This window comes from Scyliorhinus torazame, chromosome 2 (genome assembly GCF_047496885.1).
Source record: "Scyliorhinus torazame isolate Kashiwa2021f chromosome 2, sScyTor2.1, whole genome shotgun sequence".
Classification (NCBI taxonomy): Eukaryota; Metazoa; Chordata; class Chondrichthyes; order Carcharhiniformes; family Scyliorhinidae; genus Scyliorhinus; species Scyliorhinus torazame.
The window spans coordinates 26,518,633-26,532,291 of record NC_092708.1 but is presented as its reverse complement, the minus strand read 5'-3'; the positions used below and the strand labels follow the sequence as shown (position 1 = coordinate 26,532,291).

Sequence of the window (13,659 nt, the reverse complement as noted above, 5' to 3'; positions counted from 1 at the left end):
AGTTAGGTTAGTGAAGCATAGGGGGGTAAGTAATGGCAGGACCTGCGGGAAAGAGTGGCCGAATCTGCACTAAGTATGTATTTTTTTCTTTTCTTGTTATTTATTTTGTGGATTTCGTTGTTGTTAAACTGCCAAAGAAAATGCCTCAATAAAATGTTTATTTTTTTTAAAAGAAGGCATACGGCATGCTTACCTTCATTGGCCGGGGCATTGAGTATAAAAATTGGCAAGTCATGTTGCAGCTGTATAGAACCTTAGTTAGGCCACACTTGAATAAAGTGTTCAATTCTGGTTGCTGCACTACCAGATGAATGGAAGGCTTTGGAGAGGGGAACAGAAAAGATTTACTAGGATGTTGCCTGTTATGGAGGGCATTAGTAATGAGGAGAGATGAATAAACTTTTTTTTTTTTTTTTGCACAGAGGGTGGTGGGAACCTGGAACTCGCTGCCGGGGGAGGTAGTGGAAACAGATAAAATAGTGACTTTTAATGGGAATAGAGGTTATGGTCCCCAGAAGGGTAGGGGTTTTAGTTCAGACGGGCAGCATGATCGGTGCAAGCTTGGAAGGCCGAAGGTCCCGTTCCTGTGCTGTAATTTTCTTTGTACTTCTGTCACCTGCCCTTGGTTCAACACGATCACCTCTCATTCTTCTGAACTCTAATGAGTCCAGGCCCAACCTCAACCTTTCCTCATTAGACCATTTCTTCATTCCAGGAATGAGCCCAGTGTCAGCTGGTGCAGTGCAGGCCCTCTACGACGGGGAGGGCTCCATGGGAACTGGTTTGCATCATCATCAGCCCCGGGAATGTCATCGGAAAAGATTCCTTATAGGTTTTTAAACATTTTGCAGTATACCATTGGTGCCTTTTACACAAGGGGCATTTTTAGCTCCTAGTTATTGAACGCCTTTTGATTGGAACAGAATCACTTACTTACAGGGTACTGCGTGGCCTGGATAGAGTGGACTTGGCGAGGATGTTTCCACTTGTAGGAAAAACGAGAAGCAGAGGACACAAACTTGGGCTAAAGGGACGGTCCTTTAAAATAGATGAGGAGGAATTTTTTCAGCCAGAGGGTGGTGAATCTGTGGAACTCTTTGCCGCAGAAGGCTATGGAGGCCAAATCTGTCTTTAAGACAGAGATAGAACATAGAACATTACAGCGCAGTACAGGCCCTTCGGCCTTCGATGTTGCGCCGGCCTGTGAAACCACTCTAAAGCCCATCTACACTATTCCCTTATCGTCCATATGTCTATCCAATGACCATTTGAATGTCCTTAGTGTTGGTGAGTCCACTACTGTTGCAGGCAGGGCATTCCACACCCTTACTACTCTCTGAGTAAAGAACCTACCTTTGACATCTGTCCTATATCTATCTCCCCTCAATTTAAAGCTATGTCCCCTCGTGCTAAACATCACCATCCGAGGAAAAAGGCTCTCACTGTCCACCCTATCTAATCCTCTGATCATCTTGTATGCCTCAATTAAGTCACCTCTTAACCTTCTCTCTAACGAAAACAGCCTCAAGTCCCTTAGCCTTCCCTCATAAGATCTTCCCTCCATACCAGGCAACATTCTGGTAAATCTCCTCTGCACCCTTTCCAATGCTTCCACATCCTTCCTACAATGCGGCAACCAGAATAGCACGCAATGCTCCAAATGCGGCCGCACCAGAGTTTTGTACAGCTGCAACATGACCTCATGGCTCCGAAACTCAATCCCTCTACCAATAAAAGCTCACACACCATACGCCTTCTTAACAACCCTATCAACCTGGTGGAAACTTTCAGGGATCTATGTACATGGACACCGAGATCTCTCTGCTCATCCACACTACCAAGAATCTTACCATTAGCTCAGTACTCTGTCTTCCTGTTATTCCTTCCAAAATGAATCACCTCACACTTTTCTGCATTAAACTCCATTTGCCACTACTCAGCCCAGCGCTGCAGCTTATCTGTGTCCCTCTGTAACTTGTAACATCCTTCCGCACTGTCCACAACTCCACCGACTTTAGTGTCATCTGCAAATTTACTCGCCCATCCTTCTATGCCCTCCTCCAGGTCATTTATAAAAATGACAAACAGCAGGGGCCCCAAAACCGATCTTTGTGGTACACCAGTAGTAACTGGACTCCAGTCTGAACATTTCCCATCAACCACCACCCTTTGTCTTCTTCCAGCTAGCCAATTTCTGATCCAAACTGCTAAATCACCCTGAATCCCATGCCTCCGTATTTTCAGCAGTAGCCTACCGTGGGGAACCTTATCAAATGCTTTACTGAAATCCATATACACCACATCAACCGCTTTACCCTCATCCACCTGTTTGGTCACCTTCTCAAAGAACTCAATAAGGTTTGTGAGGCACGACCTACCCTTCACAAAACTGTGTTGACTATCTCTAATCAAATTATTCCTTTCCAAATGATTATACATCCTATCTCTTATAAAGCTTTCCAAGACTTTGCCCACAACAGAAGTAAGGTTCACTGGTCTATAGTTATCGGGATTGTCTCTACTCCCCTTCTTGAACAAGGGGACAACATTTGCTATCCTCCAGTCTTCTTGCACTATTCCTGTAGACAAAGATGACTTAAAGATCAAAGCCAAAGGCTCAGCAATCTCCTCCCTAGCTTCCCAGAGAATCCTAGGATAAATCCCATCTGACCCAGATACATAGGTTCTTGATTAATAAGGGGTTCAGGGGTTATGGGGAGAAGGCAGGAGAATGGGGATGAGGAAAGTATCAGCCATGATTGAATGGTGGAGCAGACTCAATGGGCCGAGTGGCCTAATTCTGCTCCTATGTCTTATGGTCTTTAATCAGAGACGCAGCAATTAGATTCTGTGTCGCTAGACCAGGAAGTGGGAGAAATTTGGCAGGTCCCCGCTGCCAATTGCTGCACAATGACTCTCAATCATATGAAACTCGGGGCTGGTTTAGCACAGTGGGCTAAACAGCTGGCTTGTAATGCAAAACAAGGCCAGCAGCGTGGGTTCAATTCCCGTACTGGCCTCCCCGAACAGGCGCCGGAATGTGGCGACTAGGGCCTTTCACAGTAACTTAATTGAAGCCTACTTGTGACAAGCAATTATTATTACTATATGTGAATCTCTATCGTTTCCTTGTGATCTCTTAATCATCAATTACACTTTAGTTGATTCATCTGTTAAATGAATGTTAACCATTACTTGCTTCAAATGTAACCGTAATTATTTTGTTTTCTATTCCCCTGAAGGTTTTACTTGCACGCAAATCTCTCCCTGGTCAAAAGGCCACGTACTGGGTTTCTCTCTGGGACATGCAGTTGGGTGGGTGTGCATGAACATGACCCGCGGGTGAGATTCCTTTTTAGATTGTACACCCCCCCCCCCCCCCCCCCCCCCCCAAACAAGGAGAGGGTGTCCATCCGGGCAGCACTTCCTCCTACTTGGTGTTCGGAGTGAAGTCAACTATAAGCGAGGGAAGCAGAATATTGGGCTAGAATTCCTACTGCATACTGTGACCTGTGGCAGAGATGGGCTTATTTCTGATTGTGATGTGAAGAAAGGACTGGGTTCAGCGTCAATGGAATAATAGGCTGTAGCAGGCCATTCGGCCCAACTGGTCCATGTTGTGTTTATGCTTCAGATGAACTGCCCCTCTCATATCCTTCTGTTTCTTTCTCTCTCATATGCTTAAATGTAACTATCCCATAGCCTCAACCACTCTGAGGCAGTGAGTTCCACATTCTAACCACTCTGGCTCGAGAAGTTTCTCCTGAATTCCCCTATTGGATTTATTTGTGACCATCCATCTACCTCGTTCTGGCTTCACCTATGGACCACTGGAAAACGAGGCTGGAGAAGTAATAGGAAAGAAAGACATGGCAGAGGAACTGATTAGTTACTTTGCATCAATCTTCACGGTGGAAGACACCAGTGGGATACTAGAAGTCCAGGAGAATCAGGGGGCTCAGTGAATGAAGTGGCCATCACTAAGGTGAAGGTTCTGTGGAAACTGAAGGTGGATAAATCACCTGGACCGATGGACTACACTCCAGGGTTCTAAAGGACAGAGAACAAGGGAAGTCTAGATTAAACTGCATTTATTTCCGTGCAAGGGGCCTTATGAGCAAGGCAGATGAACCCGGGGTATGGATGGGTACATGGGACTGGGATATTATAGCTTTACTGAAACTTGGCTACAGGGGTGTCAGGACTGGCAGCTCAATGTTCCAGGGTACAGATGCTATAAGAAAGAAAGAAAAAGAGGAAGGGGTGCGCTTTTGATTAGGGAGAATATCACGGCAGTTCTGAGAGGGGGATATATCTGAGGGTTCGCCGACTGACTATAGGGGTAGAACTGAAAAATAAGAAGGGGGAGATCACTTTGATAGGATTGTACTATAGGCCCCCAAATAGTCAGTGGGAAATTGAGGAGCAAATTGTGAGATTACAGATAGCTGCAAGGTAAATAGGGTGGTAATAGTTGGGGACTTTAACTTTTCCAACATTGACTGGGACAGCCATAGCACTAGGGGCTTGGATGGAGAGAAATTTGTTGAATGTATTCAGGAGGAATTCCTCATTCAGTATGCGGATGGCCCGACTAGGGAAGGGGCAAAACTTGACCTCCTCTTGGGGAATAAGGAAGGGCAGGTGATGGAAGTGTTAGTGAGGGATCATTTTGGAACCAATGACCTTAATTCCATTAGTTTTAAGTTGGCTATGGAGATTGATAGGTCCGGCCCAAAAGTTAAAATTCTAAATTGGGGCAAGGGTTTTGATGGGATTAGACAGGAACTTTCAAAAGTTGATTTTGGGAGTTTGTTGCCAGGCAAAGGGACGGCTGGTAAATGGGAGGCTTTCAAAAGTGATCTCCAGTGGGTGGTGAATCTGTGGAACTCTTTGCCGCAGAAGACTGTGAAGGCCAAATCACTGAATGTCTTGAAGACACAGATAGATAGGTTCTTGATTAATTTTAAAAAATATTTTTTTTTCTCTTTCACATTTTCTCCCAGATTTACACCCAACAATAATCAGTAACAAATGTAATGTCAATCCCCATATCAATAACAACAATCCCATCCTCCCATCAAATCCCAGACGTTAGCCCGCATGTTAACATAAACAAATGACAAAAAGGAATCTGGAATCACCCATAGTCACCATTAACACATACAGCCCCCGCTAATGTTCGATGTGATCCAATTCTCGAAAGTGCATAATGAATAATGCCCCATGAATTGTAGAACCCCTCCATCCTTCCCCTCAGTTCAAATTTGATCTTTTCAAGCGTTAAGAATTCCAGCAGGTCCCCCCACCTTGCCAGGGCACAGAGTGGAGAGGTTGATCTCCACCCTAACAGGATCCGCCTTCGGGCGATCAACGAGGCGAAGCTACAACATCTGCCTCCATGCCCATTTCCAACCCTGGGTGGCCTCCCGAGGGCCCGGGTCTAGTTTCACGTGCACCACTTTAGAGATTACCCTAAACACCTCCTTCCACTAATCCTCCAGCTTTGGACAGGACCAGTCTCTCCTCTTCCCCCCCCCCCCCCCCCCCCCCCCGCAACGTTCACACACACCTTCTACCCCCTCAAAGAGACGGCTCATCCTCGCCCTTGTACGGTGCGCTCTATACACCATCTTCAGCTGTATCATCCCCAACCTCCCATACGAGGTGGAGGCGGTCACCCTCCAGAGCACCTCACACAAGAACCCCTCCTCCTTACCCTCTCCCAACTCTTCCTCCTACTTTGCCTTGATCCCTTCCAGCGGCGCCTTCTCCTCCTCCAAAATAGCCCCGTAAACCGCCAATACTACCCCCTTCTCCAGTCCCCCTGTCGCCAGCACCTCCTCCAGCAATGTGGAAGCCGGCTCTACTGGGAAGCTCTGTATCTCCTTTCTGGCAAAGTCTCGAACCTGCATGTATCTAAATATTTCCCCCTGCTCCAGCCCATACTTCGCTCCCAGCTCCTTCAATCCTGCAAAACGATCCCCAAGAAATAAATCTTTTAGTGTCCGAATTCCTTTCTCCTCCCATCTCTGAAAATATCCATCCCACTTCGTTGGCTCAAATCTATGGTTTCCCCCGAATCAGCATTTCCCTTGACCCTGCCCCCAACTCAAAGTGCTGTCGAAACTGCCTCCAAATTCTCAATGAAGCTATTACTACCGGACTTCCTGAGTATCTCCCTGGAGCCGTCTGGAGTGGCGCTGTCGCTAGCGCCTTCAATCTCGACCCCCTACTTAAACTCTTCTCCATTCTGACCCATTGGGAGTCACCCCCTCTGACCCAGCTCCGTACATTCTCCACATTCACTGCCCAGTAATAATACATCAGGTTCGGAAGACCCAGCCCCCTGCCTGCCTTCCTCTCTGTATTAGCACTTTTTAAAATTCAGGCCACCTTCCCTCCCCATATGAACGAGGTAATCATCCCTTCAATCTCTCTCCAAAATGCCTTTGGCTGGAAAATCGGCAAGCATAAAAAATAAACAGGAATCGCGGCAGCACGTTCATTTTAACCACCTGTACCCGACCCGCCAGTGACAGAGGGAGACCATCCCACCTTGCCAGATCAGCTTTCACCCTCCCCACCAAGCTAGAAATGTACCTATGGAGCCCCCCCCAATCCCGAGCAACCTGCACCCCCAGGTATCTAAAGTGAGTCCCTGCCTTACGGAATGGCAGCCCCCCCACCACTGCCCCCACCCATGGCCGAGACACCACAAAATATTCACTCTTGCCTAGATTTAACTTGTACCCTGAGATAGACCCACACACCTGAAGCAGCTCCAGTATTCCCCCTATTGACACACTCTGTTCCGACACGTATAATAACAAGTCATCAGCATATAAGGACACCCTATGCTCTATCCCCCCCCCGCAGTTTCCCTTTCCATACCTCCAAACTTCTTAATGCGATGGCCAATGGCTCAACCGCGAGTGCAAACAACAGGGGGGTCATAGGACATCCCTGCCTAGTCCCACGGTGGAGAGGAAAGTATTCTGAGCTGATGTTATTTGTGCGGACACTGGCTGTCGGCTCCTTATATAATAGCTTTACCCAGTCCACAAATCTAGGTCCAATTCCAAACCGCTCGAGAACTGCCATCAAGCACCCCCATTCTACCCGGTCAAACCCTTTCTCGGCATCCAATGCCACAACCACCTGTTTCCTTCCCCTCCGCCGGTACCATAACCACGTTCAATACCCTCCTAATGTTCAAAAAGAGCTGCCTCCCTCTCACAAACCCCGTCTGATCTTCACCTATCACCATCGGGAGGCACTCCTCTAGCCTACCTGCCAGTACCTTCGCCAATATCTTTGCGTCCACGTTTAGAAGTGATATGGGCCTATACGACCTACACTCCATCAGATCCTTATCTTAAGTAACAGGGAAATCGATGCCTGCCCCAAGGTTTGTGGTAACACCCCCATCCCTATCGCCTCCTCAAACATCCCCACCATTAGCGGTACCAGCATATTTTTGAAATTTTTATAATATTCCACCGGAAACCCATCCGCCTCGCACATGAGGAGGTCGAATCAACCTATGTATCGCTTCACTCCACACTCCCCATTGTATCCCCCCCGAACCTCCTCCCATTTCTCCTTAATCCTCACAACCTGTGCTCCTCCCCGCTCACCCAGCCACCCATTTATATCCCCAATCTTGCCCTCCCCTTCCACATCCGAGAGCAGTAATCGCTCCAATAAGGTATACTCTGGCAGTTTGGGAAACCCTGTTCATTCTGTGCAAAGTCTTTCATTTGCATATACCTCTAATAGCTTTCCTTCGCGCACAAGTGGATAGCACTGTGGCTTCACAACGCCAGGGTCCCAGGTTCGATTCCCCGCTGGGTCACTGTCTGTGCGGAGTCTGCACGTTCTCCCCGTGTCTGCGTGGGTTTCCTCCGGGTGCTCCGGTTTCCTCCCACAGTTCAAAGACATGCAGGTTAGGTGGATTGGCCATGATAAATTGCCCTTAGTGACCAAAAAGATTAGAAGGGGTTATTGGGTTACGGGGATAGGGTGGAAGTGACGGCTTAAGTGGGTCGGTGCAGACTCGATGGGCCGAATGGCCTCCTTCTGCACTGTATGTTCTATGTTCTTCCAGACTGGTCCTGCCACCTTCCCTGACTGCATCCTCCCAATCGCATCTTTTATCTCCTGCTCCATTATCGCCCCCTCTAATGTAGCCCTGTCCCCCTTCCCTAACCTCGGGTACTCCAGCCCATCTAGAAATTCCTGAATCTCCCGGCCTCCCCCAGGTGGCTCTGACCTGTACAACCTCTCATAGAATTCTTTCAAGACCTTGTTAATCTGATCTGGAGCTACCACCAACTTCCCTGCCCTGTGCTGCACCTGGACAATTTCCCTTGCCGCAGCCTCCCTACGGAGCTGGCCCGTAACTATTTCCCACCTCAACCATACCCCCATGCCTCCCTCTTTCCTTTTACCCCACCCCCCTCAGCTGACATCTTAATTATCCCCAAAGAAGTCGATAAACGGCTGCCATCTCCGGGCAAACCCTAGCATCGATCCCCTTAGGGCGAACTTGATCTTCTCCAGCCTGAGAAACCCGGCCACGTCACTAACCCATACCCCTGATTTTGGGGGCTCTGAGGTCCTCCACGTCAATAAGACCCATCTCCGGGGTAGCAGGGAGGCAAAGGCCAAGACTTCAGCCTCTCTCGACCCCTGGACTCCCGGGTCTTCTGACGCACCAAAAATCGCCACCTCTGGACTCAGAACCACCCGTACCTTTGACATGACATCGGCAAATCCCTGCCAAACTCCCCTAAACCTCGACATGCCCAAAACATGTGAACGTGATTTGCGGGCCCACCCGCATACCGCCCACAGCTGTCCTCCACCCCTTCAAAGAACCTGTTCATTCAGGCCACAGTCATATCTGCCTTGTGGACCACCTTGAACTGTATCGGACTAAGCATGGCACATGACAAGGACGCATTGACTCTACTCGGGGCATCCTCCCATAATTCCGCCTCTAATCCCCTACCCAGTTCTTCCCCCCACTTTTCACTTCACCTCCCCTAATGGGGATCCCACCCATTCCATGAGGTCTTTATAAATTTCCGATACCATCCCCTCTCCCACTCCCGTTTTCAACACTGCCTTATCTTGTATCCCCTGGGGCGGCAGATGCGCAAAGGTCGAAACCTGTCTCCGCACAAAGTCTCTCGCCTGCAAGTAGCAGAACCCATTCCCACTGGGTGGCTCAAACTCCTCCAATTCCTCCAAACACGGAAAGCCCTATCGATAAACAAGTCCCCAAACCGTTCGATCCCAACTCGCTGCCATCTCCGAAGCCCCCCGTTGCAAACCAGTGGTTACCACAAATTGGTGCCCATGCCGACGCCCCCTCCACCCCCATATGCTTCCACCACTGTCCCCACTCCCTCCGGGCAGCCACTACCACCGACTTATGGAGTACCGAGCCGGCAAGAATGGCAGAGGTGCCGTTACCAGTGCCCCTACATGATGCCGCCTCCACTCGCTCCCACACCGACCCCTCCCCCACTACCCATTTCCTGACCATTGCTATGTTTGCCGCCCAGTAGTAGTTTTGGTACGGCCAGACTCCCCTCCCCTCGACCCCGCTCCAGCGGCACCTTCTTAACCCGCGGGGTTTTACCTGCCCACACAAATAAATAAATAAATAGAATAATCGCTTATTGTCACAAGTAGGCTTCAATGAAGTTACTGTGAAAAGCCCCAAGTTGCCACATTCCATCGCTTATTCGGGGAGGCCGGTACGGGAATTGAACCCGCGCTGCTGGCCTTGCTCTACATTACAAGTTAGCTGTTTAGCCCAGTGTGCTAAACCAGCCCCGAAACAAACCGAGGTCACCGCATTCACCCTCTTAAAGAAAGCCTTGGGGATAAAGATAGGCAGGTGCTGAAATACAGGTTGAGAGAGGGTTTGCTTTGAAACAAGCTGGCGTTGGTACCTCAGGATTAGGGAGAGAAATTAAGCCAAGGTCCCTAATCCTGATGACTATCCAAAGTCCCCTTCTGTATGTGGATGTTGAGTGACGGCGGGAGGAGAGGGCATGATTCTGATGTGTTGAGATGCCCCCTCTATCCCTAGCCCGTTAAAGGATAGTTTGCTGATAGTCATTACTTTAGGATCGCCCATGGGCAACGGCCATATGGGCGAGGACCTTGAGAGCAGTTCCTTCACACCCCCTCGCTTCCCTGCACCCCTATCCCTTACTATAGTCTCTGTTAACCCTCAAATCCTTGATCCCCAATGGTAATGGGGGCAAGGGGGGTGACCATTGGTAATGGGGCCAGGGGAGGGGGGCAATTGGTGGTGTGGAAGAGGAGAGCGAGTGAGTGGGGGCTGCAGAGGAAAGGACGAGGTTAACCGGAGGGGTAATAAAAGGGGTTTGTGGGCACCAGTACTTGAATTAATGTAATGTTTCCTGTTCCCTTCCGGTTCGTCGCTGAGTAGTCGAGGCTCGCTCTGAACAGCGTCACTGCCGGTGACTACACCCGGCCCCTCCGAATCTCCTCCTTTATCAACGAGCTGGATTCTGGATTCCGTCTGCTCAATCTGAAGAACGACTCCCTGCGTAAACGTTACGATGGCCTAAAATATGACGTGAAAAAGATCGAGGAAGTGGTGTATGACCTGTCGATACGGGGGCTAGGGAAAGGAGACGAACCCGCCGAGGGTAAAGTGGCGGAAAAATAACTTCTGGTGGGGATAGGGAGGGTATATGGGGCATTGAAAGGAGGTAAATTTGTTACTGCCAGACATTGTTTGCAATCTAACCACGGTGATGGAGACGGAAAATGTTGGCATATGGGAAAGGGAGCAATATTATCCCGCACTGCCGCCATCTTGTGTTCGAAAGAGGTTTAATTTCCCTCTTGTGTTAGGGGGGCTTGTGCACAGCCCTATTTTCTTCAAGAGAAAAATCCATGCCGCTAATTATTTTAAGTGATGAGCTTCCCGGAAATGTACAATACATCCCACCTTTGTCACTGAAGTTGTGCTCCGTTCATTTATCTTTAGACTAGGCCTTTTTATGTACTGACTGCAAATGGAATAAACCAATTGTCGAAATTTGCTTGTGGTCTTATTTTGAGGCGGTGCGGTTGAGGGTTAGAAGATTCCGCAGAATGTTACAGCACAGAAGCTGGCCATTCTGCTCATTGTCACTGTGCCCGGATTTGTGAGTTGAATTCTGATGAATGAGAGGGAATGCTGAAGATAGGCAAGTGAATAGAAAAAGGGGCACTCAGGTAATTTTAGTTGAGGTTAACCAAGGAGAGGGGGGCCTTGGGGTCACCAGTAAAAAGCAAATTTTGGAGTGATGTTCAGGCGAGTTTCAGTAATTGAGACCATGGGCGGGATCTTCTGGCTGTTCACGCCGGTGGAATCTTCCACTGGCGCCAACGGCCGCCCTCCCCCTCAAGGGTTTCCCAGCGGCGTGTGGTTGGACTCGATGGGAAATCCCACGACAGCGGCGGGACCAGAAGACCCTGAGTAACGCGCTGGTGGGAAGGCCAGGGAATCGTGCCCCATGAAACTATCATCGATTATTGTTTTTTTTAAAAAAAAATCTGATTCATGAATAAAAGGAATCGGCCAACCTTGCCTAATCTTGCCTACATGTGACTCCAGACACTGCAATGTGGTTAGCTCTAAACTGCCTGAAGGGCAATTAGGCAGCCATGCCAATTGTGCCCACAACCCATGAAGGGATTAATATGTGGAGTGACCTTCCAGGCAGAGTGGTGGAGACAATAACTCTGGAGTTATTTGAGAGACAGTTGGATGCAGCAGTGGGGACCACTGTAGAGGGTGCGGAAGCAAGATGGACTGAATGGCTTCCATGAGTGTTTTGAATCTGGTAATGTGAGGCAATACATTTTGGAAGGTCTAATACAGGTAGGGAATATACAGCGAATGGCAGAAACCTCGAGTATTGACAGAGAGATCTAAGTGTACAGGTCCCCAGGTCACTGACAGGGGCAACACAGGTGGAGAAGGTAGTCAAGAAGACATACGGCATGCTTGCCTTCATTGGCCGGGGCACTGGGTATAAGAATTGGCAAGTCATGTTGCAGCTGTATAGAACCTTAGTTAGGCCACACTTGAAGTATAGTGTTCAATTCTGGTCGCCACACTACCAGAAGGATATGGATACTTTAGAGGGTGAAGAAGAGATTTCCAAGGATGGTGCCTGGTATGGGGGGCATTAGCTATGAGGAGTGGTTGAATAAACTTGGTTTGTTCTAACTGGAACGACGGAGGTTGAGGGGCGACCTGATAGAGGTCTACAAAATTATGAGGGGCACAGAGTGGATAGTCAGAGACTTTTTCCCAGGGTAGAGGGGTCAATTGCTAGGGGGCATAGGTTTAAGGTGCGTGGGGCAAGGTTTTTTTACACAGAGGGTAGGGGGTGCCTGGAACTCGCTGCCGGAGGAGGTGGTGGAAGTAGGGACGATAGTGACATTTAAGAAGCATCTTGACAAATACATGAATAGGATGGGAATAGAGGAATACGGACCCAGGAAGTGTAGAAGATTTTAGTTTAGATGGGCAGCATGGTTGGCACAGGCTTGAAGGGCCTGCTCCTGTGCTGTACTTTTTGTTTCTTTTGGTACAGTAGCTGGAGCTGTAACGATAATGTTCCACCATAAGAGGTCTCTGTCCTCACACACTTGCAGTTCCAGTTCAGCAACAACTGCACAGTCATATTTATTTCCGCACTTTTCATCTGACTCCCCCCTCCCTATTTTCTCAGCTGCTGCCCCTCCGCTATCTCTGCCCCAATTTCCCACCTTGTGTGTGTGTGTGTGTGTGATCCCAGACAATGGATTATTCCAGTGGCAGCGAGGGCCCTCCCTATTCTAATTTCTCTCTGGGTTAGGCTGAATTTTGATGCCTTTAACGTGAAAAATACAAAAGCAAGCAAGCGATGCAGAACCTTGATAAGGTGCTGGTCGGGCCTCGGCGAGTGTGCAGTCAAATTCTGAACACCACATCTGAGGGAGGGTATGTTTACCAAAAAGGTACCAGGGTGTTTAGTAACGTGGAGAAGCTGGGATGGTTCTCTTGGGAGCAGAGAAGGCTAAGAGATTTGATAGAGGTGTTCAAAAGCATTGAAGGGGTATGACAGAATAATTGAGAACACCCCTGCCAGTGGCAACCCATACGCCATGTTTAAGATAATCAACAAAAAATACTAGGAGGGGAGATGGGTGGGCGTCTTTTTAAAAAAATAAAATACATTGATCTAGAAGGTGCTGTCTAAAAGGGTGGTGGAAGCAGATTCAATAGTAACTTTCAAAAAGAAATTCAAATATACTTTAACAAACATAAATAGCAGAGGGTAAGTGGGTCTAATTGGATTACTTTTTCATAAAGCTGACACAGGTTGAATGGCCTCTTTCTGTCCTGTAAGAATCTGATTCATTCTATAACGTAGCGTTGTAGGGAACAAAAAGGTGATTGGCTGCAACTAAGAAGAAAGATTTGCGTTTATTGAGCTTCCCGAGAAACGTGTATCTACGAGAAAAACACCTTCACGCTCTTTAGAATTGTGTTTTAATTATTTTAAGATGTACAATAATACACTATACACACCTCGGTAACATCCAGTCCAAGTTTTAAGTCGTAAGGAA

The 13,659-nt window shown here is 48.3% G+C and overlaps 1 protein-coding gene across 3 annotated transcripts in view; it reads left to right on the top strand.

Annotated features, from left to right (window-relative positions):
- Positions 1–11,092, top strand: part of tsn (translin) — a 28,738-nt gene extending 17,646 nt beyond the window's left edge. Inside the window, exons 6-7 of one of the 3 annotated variants that reach the window (XM_072469752.1) lie at positions 3,243–3,315; positions 10,475–10,672. In XM_072469752.1, the coding sequence (XP_072325853.1) occupies positions 3,243–3,315; positions 10,475–10,509 (108 nt within the window). In that variant the 3' untranslated portion in view covers positions 10,510–10,672. Of the gene's footprint in view, positions 1–3,242; positions 3,343–10,474 lie in introns of all 3 variants that reach the window. The other 2 variants (XM_072469761.1, XM_072469745.1) reach the window with 2 other exon arrangements.
- The last annotated feature ends 2,567 nt before the right edge of the window (positions 11,093–13,659 follow it).